This window comes from Poecilia latipinna, unplaced genomic scaffold (assembly GCF_001443285.1).
Source record: "Poecilia latipinna isolate Pla-1442-1.1 unplaced genomic scaffold, P_latipinna-1.0 Scaffold2148, whole genome shotgun sequence".
NCBI lineage: Eukaryota > Metazoa > Chordata > Actinopteri > Cyprinodontiformes > Poeciliidae > Poecilia > Poecilia latipinna.
Window position 1 is genome coordinate 95,552 of NW_015114764.1, and position 12,994 is coordinate 108,545.

Genomic DNA, 12,994 nt, shown 5'->3' on the forward strand with positions numbered 1-12,994 from the left:
TAGTTTGTCAAACTCTGAAACCGAACAGAAAGTAAAGTGCTTGTGCGACACTTCTGGTTGTTCGAGGCCAACGAATGGTTTATTTAACAAAAAGAAAAGGAAAAAAAAAACAAGGAAGAAGAAGAAGAAGCACTTTGAAGTTTTGCAAAGACAGTGAAGAAGAGAGACGATGTGGCAGTGCTTGTCAACACCTTGGAGGAATGTTCTTTAATGTTGATACACAACTGAGCCACAAGCCCTCCCTCAATCCCTCCCCCCAGCGTGAGGATATCAAATACTGTCAGTCGAGCAAAGCGGGAAGCACCCTTCACGACGAGAGTGTCCTCTGCTCGTGTGAATAAAGACGGGATGTAAATACTCAGAGGGGAGGAAGAGGCGGAAGGGTTACATTGCATGAAAAGAAGCCGTCGACAAGTATTTTGAGTGCACCTTTGTACAGGACAATTCAAGAGTGCCCGGTGGAGAGAAAAAAAAAAAAAAAACAAAAACAAAAAAAACAACCAAAACACAACTAAGCTCTAAACATCAGAGAATTCCCGTTATGATGAAAACACATAACATCTGCGTAAACTTGAACTACATCGCTTCAATAAAAATGATTTAATAAAGCTAAAACGAAACAAAAACTGTTGTACCAAGGCCTGTAGTTTCCCCGTTTTTCTAAAACTCCTCAAGGGGAAAAAAAAGGGATGTTTCAACAAATAAAAATGTAGATAAAATGATCAGTTTTTTCCCTTTTTTGCAACACACCTACCCGGTGCTACACGATCAGCGTCTAGTTTAAAAAGCGGCTGAATAAATGGATGATAGTACCACGATGCGTGAGAGAAGGCAAAAGGATGTCTGGAGATTCCTCCATCCTGACGAAAAGAAGAAAAAAAAGTTCAGAGCAGCAGGATTCTGGACATCGGTGGTGAGGCAGAAGTCGGCGATGCCAGCCTGATTTGACAGTCAACATGGAAACAGATTGACGGAGTGGTCCGATGATCCTAAACAGGTAAAACAAACGTCTCTCCACCTTCATGCCTACATCTATCCGAAGGAGAAGGGGTTTTAGTGCTGCGGCCGAGCTTTCAACCACGACAGTGCTGAACTAATAAATACTCCATGTAAAAATGGACGTTCTCTACATATTAGAGAAACAATGCCACATGCTTGCTTCAAAATAACTAAAATAAACCTGAAGCAATCACACCGATATCACAGGGAGGAGGAGGAGATGATTCACCAGTCCCTCCACCTAGACGTGAATCCTCCCAAGTAGGTTTCCAGGCCAAGCTGGGCGGCGAGATAAGACGGCGCAGATCTGAAAGCGGTCTGCTACTTCCCCGTTTTCTTTGGCACAGCGCTTCTCTTGGCCTGCCACAGGTGGTTGTGGATGGTCAGAGCGTCCACGCTCACCGACACAGTCTTGGCAGGGATGACGGTGAACTGTTTGCGGTCCGAGCTGTACTTGTACAGCTTGTCGATCATCTTCTTGCTGATGCTCTTGGGTCCGGTGCCCGTCAGCTTATGGATCTCTTCCGTGTCAGGGAAGTAGGTGTAGAGTGCCCGGAACTGGCAGCCGCCATCACGAAACAGGATCATCAGGTGGTTGGATTCACACTTCTCCAGCTCCTGGAGAGGGAGAAAAACGAGGAGAAGAAATTAAATTCTGAGCGCAACAATTCAAAACACTGAAAGGAAGAAAAACCAAAACAAATCACACTCTTCCTAGGAGAAGCACGGCAGACAAGTGAAGTTAAGAAGTTTAAGGTTGGGCTGGCACATCTTTGAACACTTAGAAAAATGCAAACACCGACAGGCAGAGAAAGTGGAGCTTTAATGAGGAAACTTTGTATAAACGGGTTAAGCTAAGAAAATTCACTAATCTCATAAGTTGGTCTAGTTCAGGTAGAAAACTGACCTCCAGGATCTGGTTCTTCTGGGGTTCGTTGACTTTCCCCGCCAGGCAGCAATGAGAGATTGCATTGTGTATGATGGGCTTATTTGACTTGGCACTGGGCTCTTTGAAAAGTTTAGGGCCTAACGAAGCAAAAAAAGTTGATCAAATTATAATAAGACAAATGGTAATGTGTCAGAAAATTAAACATAACATTCACAGCAAGAGTCAAGCTTTGAATTCTGAAAATGACCAACAAAAGCAAAGAAACTGAATAACTACATTCATTTTCAGTCAAAGAAACAAATAGCAACTATTATTACACCAGTGTCGACTAAAAACCAACAAAACAATTGATCTATGTTCTCACTAGAGCTGGAACTATTAAACGGATTAATTGGGATAAATCAATTATTGAAATAATCATTAACTAACTGAGTAATCGGTTAATCGGTAACTGGAGTATGCAGGCTCAAAAAAGCTATTTGCTCAAGAAAACCCTACTCAGCAGTAATTAAGTCAAAACTCTACAAAAAAAAAAAATATATACATATATATATACACAAGTTTTGCATTAATAAAAAAGCTATCTGAAAATATGTTCAATCGAAGAATCTTCAAGTGACAGTTTTAGCTTCCCCTGTTTTCCTATTAAAACATTTATATATGATTATTAATCAGTTTATTGAAAAAAAAGTAAACAGATCAGTTCTACAGTATAAGTCGAGTGTAAAAGACTCAGCTTTTTAAATGTTGATGTTTAGCTGCAGATGCATCCTTTGCTACAAATGATCAAGCGTACACGAAAGGAACGCTGTGTTATTGAAGTTTAGGCAATAAAACATTTTATTTAAAAAAATAAATTCTTTATTTGAATTTAATATTATGTAAAACAACTTAAATGTTTGGATGAAAAACCAGCATTTTTGAAACAACAGATAGTTGCAGCCTTTTTCCTCACCAGTGTATTCAGCCATGGAAGTGATGGAGGACGCGGTGGAGCCGTTGTCCCAGTCTCTCTCTGCGGCTCGGCTGTTGTTGCGACTGCCTGGAAACGACTCCACAGAGTCACAGCTGGACACGGCAACAAAAACAGAGAGCGAGAGAAATTAGGGGATGTCGTAATTCATTACAGAACAGATTCACAATTAACAAGGTTACAATTACAAATGCAGCTGTGGTGTAATTTACCGCTGGGAGCCGGCCCCTCCGGAGTTGACGCTGTCGGCCTCGTTTGTCGCTGCAGAGGCCAGAGACAGATTGGAGCCTGACTGGGCGTTGCTCAGGTTGTCTGCTGCAAAGAAGAGAAATTCAATGTTTAATGCAACGCAATTTGGGGTTTGGAAAGAAAATCTTGGTAATATATCTGTAGATGTAACAAAAGTAAAGCAAAGAACTGGAAAAGATAAAATATATAAGAAGTATGTTTTTTGACATGATGTAATCTTATGGGACAGATATTCTGTGAAAAGATCAGTTTCCTTCACCTCCTCCTTGAACAACTATTGTCGTATAAAAAAATGCAATGCTCCCTGTCAAAATTAACCAATCAGAACCAAGAGGAGAGCCTCAGCGCTGTCAATCAACATCATGTACTTGCTGCTAAATGAGCAAATGTTGGAGAAACAACTTGCCTTTACAGAAAAACCGATTATCCACCATGTTCGGTGTACATGCTAACTAGCCTTAGCATTCGCTGCAGGCTTTGCTAGCTGCAGCATAGCTAGCTGCAGCATAGCTAAAGGAGGGGAATGAAAAGGGAATGAGCAGCGCTACAGGAGACTGATTTACAGCGCTGAGACCCTGATTGGTTGATTCTAGTTATCACTGGGAGAAGGCAGATGAGCTCAATTTTTTTTTTCAGATTTTCTGTCTCTTAACATACAGTCTTAACATAGTGACAGTTTCACCAAATATATTTAATAAAAGTTACACAGTGCAGCTTTAATGTGAAGGGAAGTTCTGATTTAAGAGTCTCACGTGTGGAAGAGCACTTGGAGAAATCATCAGTGGCAGATTCCTCTCTGATAACCGCCTTGTGTTTGTGTTTCTGCTTGGGTTTGGGCGTTTTGGGCTTCACCAGGCCTTGCTCCTCAAACATCTCCTGCTGCTTCCGCCGAAGATACTCCTGCTTTATCAGCTCCCGCCGCGTCTTCTCCTCCTCTTTACGCAAGCGGTCCTCCTCCGCTTTTCGCCTTGTTCAAACCAAATACCAATTTTAGCATTTTATGGGACGGTAAGATCCGTTTGCCATTACTGGTTGATCTACCTGGCTTCATCTCGTTTCAGTTCGGATTCAGCTTCTAGCTGTTGTTTGCGAATACGAGCCTCCTCGGCTTTCTTCTGTTGTTTCAGCAGGAATGCTGCCCTCTTCTTCGCAAGTTCATCCTCAGCTTTCTGCTCATCCTAGGATATGGTAAAATGTTAAACATCATTTAATTACAAAACAACTAGACCAAATTTCACTGTAGAGATAAAATCAATACTTTATGACTACTTGGAGAGGTAACGCACATTTTCCTTTTCAAATACTCAACTCTAATTTTCCAATCCACCCTCAACAGAAAAGTCAAACCCTTTACAAAGTGGTTTAAGATCAATGTTGTGTGTGTCCATATTCAAAGGCTGCATTAGTAGACCGATTACGTCACAGTGATGTGACCAAGACTCCTCCAAATTCATCATTCGCAGCTCATACTTTCCCAAGATTCTCTTAGGTCAAAAATGAGACTGGTGTTCTTGTAACAAAGCAAGAGAGAAGTACAGTCCTAAATGTACTAACTTTCTGTCGCTCCAGAGTATAAGTTGCATTAGTCCAAAAATATGACATGAAGAGGGAAAAAAACAATGACTGTAAGACACACTACCAGCCAAACGATGAAAAAAACTGAATTACAGTTCAGAAAAATAGAGCAAGTCTATTCATATCTGGTAGTAGGAAAGTTAAATGCTTAACGTAGATGTGCTGTTAGGCATCTGTACTTTGGAAAATGTTTGTGCAAAATTTTTGTAATAAGCTGCATTAATAATATAATACAGTGGATGAGTAGACAAGTAAAGATCACTTAAGCTTGGGACTGGGGAATAAATCTGTAACAATATATATTGCGGTAGACAAGCGATCAATATCAATAGATAATCTATATTTTAGAATAGAATATTTACTGAACGCCAATCCAGAACCGCACAGCATTCTGGGGGATGTAGGCAGAGAAAAGGCTTTAGCCGCTGAAACTCTCAATGCTAGCAAAGCAAATTTGATGGCATCAACCAACTCACTCAGTCTTTGGTTCCCTAGCAACTCACTCACTTTTTGGTTGCCGAGCAACAAACTGGTACAGCAGCAGTTTAAGGTTTCACCACCGTGAATCCTAAAAATGTTAAAAATGATAAAGATCACCTCACCTGTTTGGCAGTACTACAGATATTTAAAAAAAATAAATAAATAAAACCTAATCAATAATTATCAATAGACAATTATTAATATCAACTGATATGAAACTTTATATTACGATGGCTTTTTTTTTAAAGATCTTTTTGGCTCTAGTGGCCTTTATTTGATAGTTAATTGACAGGAAAGTGGGTAATGAGAGAAGGGGGAAGACATGCAGCAAAGGTCGCCAAGGCCGGGAATCGAACCTGCGACAGCTGCATGGAGGACTAAGGCCTCCATATGTGGGTTGTGTTTAACCCCTGCACCACCACAGCACACACACTTATGATGGCTTTTTCAGTCATTTTGTCCAGCCTTACTTCAGCTCATAAAATCGTTATACGAAAAGAAACAAAAAAAAACAAACAAAAAAAACAAAACAAACATGAAATGAGAAAAGGATTACCTTGAAGAAGAAGCCCATCACTGACTTCTGCTCTCCATCGCCTTTCTCTGCCGCGGCGTCCTCGGTGCCCTCCTCTTCCTCTGGGGCCTTCAGCTCGGACAGATCCACCTCAATCAGGTGGGTTTTGCTTCGCTGTGCCTCTTCTGACAGGAGTCCTTCCTTCTCTGAGGAACTGACGTCACCCTCTACCTGCGTGCTGGACCCAGACTCGCCAAGCGGTTCTGGTGCAGGCACGCATGCTAGGTCCACGCGGGTTGGCAGGCGCATGTTAGCCTCGTCCTGAAGGCGGAAGGTGGCACTTCTGACATGCCCAGATCCCGGTCGGTCCATCATCTCCGCGGCGGTGGGGTTTCGATCGCATCTGGGGGACCTGCCTCCAGATAACTGCCGTGGGCTTGCTAAGGTTTCTGACCCGCCCTGGGTCGGGGTGAGAGCCCTGGAGGCCGGTCGGCTCTGCTCCTTCGCCAGTTTCAGCTCGGACGGCTTGGACCTGGAGCTCCGGCCTGAGCTCAGCTTGGGCGGCTTCCTGGTGGGGGCGCTGCCCGACCCAGAGAGGTGCTCCACGAAGTGAAAGCCTCCCGTCTTCGAGTCACCGTTTTTGTCTCCTGCGTGTGGAGGAGGCGGCGTCGCGCAGGGTGGGGATTGCACATTCTGTTTCATCAGCATCTCCTGCTGCAGCGACAGTTGCATCATCTGCTGCTGGATGCTGCCGATGGCTTCGTTCAGCAGCTCGATGGAGCGGCTGCACTCGTTCAGGTCCAGTTCCTCGTCGAGATAAAAGCTCCCGCCGTTCCCCTTCTTGTCTGCTTCCAAGGCACCCATCCCCTCTGCCTCCTTCTGCCCCCGTAGGGTGTCGACACACATATCGTCTTTGCTTAAGGGTCCCTTCTCCCCGTTGAGATCGTCTTTAGAGATGTCTGCTTTGAGTGAGCTGGGCAGCGTGTCGCTCCGTCCGCCTCCTTTCTTAACGATGTGCAGAAACGCCGCTTTGCCCAGCTTCTGTCTCTGCCTCGCCGCCAGCACCTCCATCTTCTTCTTCTGGTGCTCAATGGCTCGCCGCTTCTCCTCCAGCTGCATCCGGAGCTGAACGATTTCAGACGCCAGCACGTTGGTGCCACCGTCACCTGGACGATTGCACCCTCCCAAGGGGGAGGAAGTGCTCTGATCTCTCTTCAGTCTCCAAGACGACGACAGGGGTCCGCTGCTCTCCGACCCGTCCGGGGTCGTCCTCTGGGAGCTGGAGGCGCTGGAGCGCAGGTCGTGGTTGCTGCCGAAGCGCTGCTGCTGCGCTTTTCGCTCAGCGAAGGAGGTCATGCGCACGCTGCCGCTGGCCATGCTGCTAGCTTGGGAGTGTGTGCTGAGGCAGGGGCTGGAGCGGCCGCTGGCGCCATTAAAGTCTTTGTCTTCGTGCTCTTTGACATTCATGTCCTCCTGGAGCTTGGCTGACTCCTCTTCGTCTGCTTCGCCGTAACCTTTCCTCGAGTCTTTAGTGGTCAGAGCTTCGTCCAGATCCTCCTCTTCCTCATCCAGGTCCTCCAGCTCTGCCTCCGGACCGTGGACGCACTTTGGCTGGGCAGAGTCCGAGTAAGGTAGAAACCTTCAGCTGGCTCCCTGGTTATGACCGCTCTGAAATCCGCCTGCTGCCGCTCGTCCGTCAAGCGTTCCTCTTCGCCTGGAGCGGGAAACGTCTGGTTGAGATCAGAAGGCGCTTTTCTGCGAACGGCAGCTGAAGACCCATCTCCACGGCGTAAGGAACCCCTACCTGCCGAGCGGGGCCCCTCCCCGCTCTCCTCCTCTTTGTTCAGACATACAGATTTCTCTTTAGCCGTTTTCAGAACAGCAGGCATCAGTGGTTCAAGGTAAAAGCCGTCGGCGTCAGGAGTGGAGTCGGAGGAAGGTCTAGGTATGGCTGTGGCTGACGCAGCAGGCCCGTCGGATCGTTTTGGGATGACAGTAGCGTCGGCGGGAGTTTCTTCCCCGTCCTCCATGTTGACATGACTCAGTAGATTGTGGCCGTTGACTCTTCGCATGGCAGACGACTGGTGGACGGCGGTCTGATGTTTAGGAGTGACGTTGGTGACGTTGGACGCCAGGCTGTCCTTGCTAATGGAGCGAGCCAGACTCACGCTGTCGCCAGAGGCAATGTCAGCGTCGCTGTCGGTGGCAGAATGCAGCATGAAGGGGCTCAGCGTGGACAGGGGTCTAAAAAACAAAAAGTTTTTTTATGATTAATTTCCCTTTGGATCAATTAAGTATTTTTGAATTTGAATGATGTACAGTTTACAATTTTTCCACTTTTGTGGTCAGATTAGGACGGAAAGGAAGTTGGCAGGAGGTCAAATTTGCACCATTCTTAAATTGTGTTTGACATTCAATCATTTCATACCCCTAGGTTGAACTTCGGACTCCAGTAATTCAGGAGTTTGGTTTGGTTCGAATGATAGGCTTCCACACAACACATCGTGGTTGCAGTTTTATTTAGGGGTATCATAGCAACAAGTTTCTTTCCACTTTAAAGCCATGCACTACTTTGTAGTGATCTATCAAATAAAATCCCAATAAAAAAGACGTTAGTGGTTGTACTGACAAAATGTGTTCAAGTTCAAAGGCTGGGAGTACTAACAGCAACTGTAAATATGACATCGATTGAATAAAAGTGTGTTTTTTTTCCCATGTACCTTTGCCTTTTGTCGGGCCACGCTGCAGCAGAGCCTCTGAGTTGTTGTCCATCCATCTGACTGAGAGAGTTCGAACGGTTTCTCAAGCCTACGGAGGGAAAAAATAAAAATGAAGTAGGACAAGAAAATGAACCTTCATTCCCAAGAGATGTGAAGACTTATATTTACCTCCGCCGTCGTCCCCTTGCTGTTTTTGTTGCCTCTGTCTAAGAGGAAGCAGTGGATGAGAGGGACTGAAGGCCGGACCGCCCTTACTAAGAGCAAGCATAACAAATGCAATTAGAAGTTCCTAAGAAACCCTTACTGTAAAAAATAGACAAAGAAACAATAAAAACAGTACATTTCAATAGAATCTAATGCTTCTAGGGTTGAAACTGTAATAGTGATTGAAATTATTAGCAATTTAGGAATAGATTAATTGTTAACTGGAGTACACATACATAAAAAAGGTAATTTGATGAAAAGCATCATATTCAGAGTCGTAAAACCAAAACTGTACAAATAATATATACATTTTGCCAGAACTTCTCAAATTACTTAGTTTAACTTCACTTAGTACAAATTCTGTAACAAAATTTAGCTCTGCACTGTACCGATGTTAAATCAAGCAGAAAGGGCCGAGCTTTTCACACGTTAGAAATGTTTTAGCTGCAGATGCATCCTTTGCTAAAAATGATCAAGCATACACTGAAGGAATTCAATTTTATTGCATTTTATTCAATAAAATGTTCATTTTCTCATTCAAAGAATGAACTGTATTTGTTTTATATACAGAATAAAATGAAAAATGCGCAGAATGTGCTTTTTAAAAAAAATCTGAATAATAGTCAGAATAATTGTCAGTTGCAGCCCTAAATGCCTCACATTATATTTCAAGACAGCACAGAAAACACACAGTTGGAATGGGTTTAGACAACCATGACACAGAATCATGTGAGAAGGAACACCAGACACCACTACATGTACCCATGTTTGAATTTACTGCAGCTGCTAAAAAAGGAGGTGAAGGGAAAGTAAAAAAGACGAGAAGAGACTTACAGAGGGTCAGAGCCTTCGGGGTGCAGGAAGTACCTGTTACAGACTTCGGGGTTGCTCTGGTTATCTGCCACGCCAGGACTAGTCAGAAAGCTGCGCTTGGTGGCGTTGGAGATGGGCACTGATGGCCGGGCACTCTTGGGATGAGCTATGGCTCGAGCTAAATGGGGAAAAAAAAGGGAGAAATTACAGCCATCTGCAACCTGCGGGACCACAAGTGGCTCGTTGGATCTTCCAGAGTGGCTCTTAATAACTTTGGAAAAAAGTAAAGAACCAACTAACAATGCACTTTGGGTTTTGTTTGTTGTGATGCTTACCATCTTTAAACTCTTGAAGGTCTCTGGGTTGGACGAACTCTGGCTTGACCGTCTCAAACCACCAGAACAGCTCAGCAATGAACACCATAACGTTGTGCTGCAGACAGAGTTTGAAGCACATCAGAAATGCTTGAATGGAGAGAAGTGGTGACATTTAAAAGCAGCAGTACAAGTTGAGTACTTTGACTTCCATGAAAGAAACTGAAATCTGTCGGATGTGATTACCTTGAGAACAAGCGGTGAGTAGAGCATGTCCTCCATTGTCAGATAGCAGCTTTTATTCAGATATTCACTGGCAAATTCTCTCAGCAGCTGGATGTTGTACAGACTATCAGCGATGGAAGGGACTTCCTTCAGGCAAATATCTGATCAGACAGGCGGCAGAGAACGGGTCAGATCGGGATGCAGCTCAGTGACCGGACGACTACAAATGTCACGCTGAGAGGAACTGTGAGCCGTGTGCGAAAAACAAAAATAGTCTTACACACATTCATGCTACATTCACAGGGGTTTGTACATTTTCCCACTGTAAAAATAAATCACTTTTCAAGCATTTTCCAGGTAAGTTTTCACATTTTTCCACCACCACCCCATTGAAAAAAAAAAAAAAAAAAAAAAAAAAAAAAAAAGATTTTATTCAGAGGAAGTTTATTGTCGTTTATTTGAAGGCAACTGATAATTAGTAAGATGTTGCTAGAGATTTTGAGAGTGTAAAAGTGTGAATGAACTACATCTCACCCTCCAGCTTCATGATATCAGGGCAGTAGTAGTGGACCACGGTGAGCAGCGCGCCGCCGTCACAAACGTCCCTCATGAGGTCTTCCAGCAGCGGGAAGAAGGGCAGCTGGCGACCTGATGCGTGCTCTCGACGATACCGGACCTAACCAGCAGGGGGAGACCATCGGGGTTTCATGAGGATAAGAATGTCATCATGAAACATCCCTCAAGCAACAACACGGTTCCCCAGCTATAAATCAATTTTCCAATTAATACTGAAATGCGTTCTTCAAAGCACATTAACCTTGAAGGTTCTCCTTCAGTTAATGCTCAAACTAATGAAGGCAGCAGGTCAAGGTTCCCCCCAGGACTTTGACCGAGTGGGGGATTTACTTTATTACCCTTCAGCTGATCAGTTTAATGATGTATTTTGAAAACATTACACTGCTGACTAGGTCTGTCGCAATAAGCAGTAGATCAATTAATTACATGATAAAACAAGCTCAATTATTTCCATTTGCATGAATTATCGTTTTTCTTTTTTCTCTCTTTCTACTGGATGACAAAAGTCTTCAGTCTGGTACTTTGGTCTCAATTAATCTGAAGGTCAATTTTGTTTACAGAGATTTCAAAATAATTTTTATTTTGTTTGTTCTGTTTACTTATTTTGGATATTTAAAATGTCTTCCAGTTCCAGCATCAAATGTTAATTTGAATTGAAAGTCTATTGATCTTTGAGAATGTGTTCTTGCATTACATCACTTGAAAATGATATAGAAAACAACAATATTATCGTTTATCCTAATAACTTCTGGGACAATTTGTCGTCCAGCAAAATGTGTTATCGTGACAGGCCTGCTGCTGACTGAAAATATCAAATCGTACAATAAATCAGTTCCAGTGGGGAGAACCCTGAAGATGGTTTACTGTGAGGAGATGGAGGTGACGGTGTTAGAGTTGTAGCATGAACAGCAGAGCAGAGGAATCAACCTCTCTCTGGTGTTTAGAAGCAGATGGCCAGAGATGAAACCCAGTTAAACTACGCTGCACAAATCAGCTGACTGGCTTGGAAACTGGGCTAATCAGTGGCCCACTTAGAGGAAGCAAGAACATTCAGCACTGAAAGTTGATCAAATTGTTGTGAGTCGGTTCAGTTTTCAATTTGTGGGATTAAAAAAAAAAAAAATTGGAAACCTAAGCTTAGATAATGAAACTTATAGATTCTGGGGTTCGTACACTTTTTCCATAGTAAAATTAAAGCATTTTCAAAGACTTTCTAGCATTAGCAAATAGAAATAATATTTGTAATTCCAACTGACATAAAACAAAAAAAAAGTTTGATATTTATTATCTTTCAATATCTGGTTTCAACTATTAATCACGCTTTACAAATTAAGGATTTTAATCAAAAGTTAGTTTGGCCTTTCTTACAAAACTATGCAGAAAGAATATCAAGGACTTTGAAGGACTTTACACAGAAATCAAGCACTTTCCAAACCTTGAAAACACCTCATTGAAATTCAAGCAGCACCCATAAAAACTCTGCAGAATCCACTAAAATTAAAAATGTAAATACCTCAGCGAAATTAATCAATGGCGATATTTTTGATGAATATTGTGGTGGCACTCTGAATTACACCTCATTCTCATCTGCCATTACAAAGAACCTCATGTCAGGAAACACCGTGTGTGTCAGGTTTAATCAATCAGGCTGAATATCTTTTGACACTTAATATTGTTGTAAACAAATACTGTCGTTTGTTAGCACTGCAGACATTGTTACCACGACAACAACATATTTACACACTAAACACTGCGGCTTGTATATAAAATGGATAATGAACGCATTCCTGATTTCAGAGTTGTTCCACAGCACTGATAAGTCAAAGCTGACACATTTATTCATATTAATTCATGTTAACAAGTCACACCATTTAATGATCGTCATTTTATTTAGTAACTTCTTAAATGATTAAAAATAAAAGTTAAAATCAGTATTGGCTAAAATCTGAATAATGCCTTTTAAAGAAAACTGAAAAAAGTGCACCACTATATCAAACCTTTAAATGCAAATAATATACGCATTTAAAGACAGTGCTATGAGAATACAAATCTCACAAAGACTAAAGAAAAACAGGTTTATTCTAAACACATCTCACATTCAGTACAACATAACCAAACAAGAAAAATCTCTACCTAAACACACACACGACTAAAGCATTAACCAACGTCTAAGTCTGGGTCTTTTTGAGGCCATTTCATGAAACTAAAGGAAGCATTTAAGGTCATAAGAGAGGCTAACAACCAAACTAAAGGCTCTAAATGCAGTGCTGTAAAAAACGCTTTGCAACATGTTTCACACTGAGCAGATTTTGAAAGATTAGAGAAAGCAAACCAAGAAAATACAAAATGCAGTTTAATGATGATTTAACTTATTAATGGAGGGGAAGGTAATCCAAGCCAACTAAAAATACACATATGAAACTGTAGCTAGGCCTGTTGCGATAAACGATAAATCAATTAATC

General features: G+C 42.6%; 1 protein-coding gene across 1 annotated transcript; it reads right to left on the reverse strand.

Moving 5' to 3' along the window:
- Nucleotides 1–578: 578 nt before the first annotated feature.
- Nucleotides 579–11,084, reverse strand: LOC106936452 (calmodulin-regulated spectrin-associated protein 1-B-like). The gene is given in 14 exon segments (XM_015017486.1): nt 579–1,617; nt 1,907–2,025; nt 2,844–2,956; nt 3,074–3,176; nt 3,863–4,077; nt 4,152–4,288; nt 5,722–7,307; nt 7,310–7,923; nt 8,400–8,487; nt 8,568–8,653; nt 9,438–9,594; nt 9,752–9,848; nt 9,977–10,116; nt 10,490–11,084. Coding segments are annotated over 14 exon segments (3,828 nt in total). The 5' UTR covers nt 10,566–11,084; the 3' UTR covers nt 579–1,320.
- Nucleotides 11,085–12,994: the final 1,910 nt, after the last annotated feature.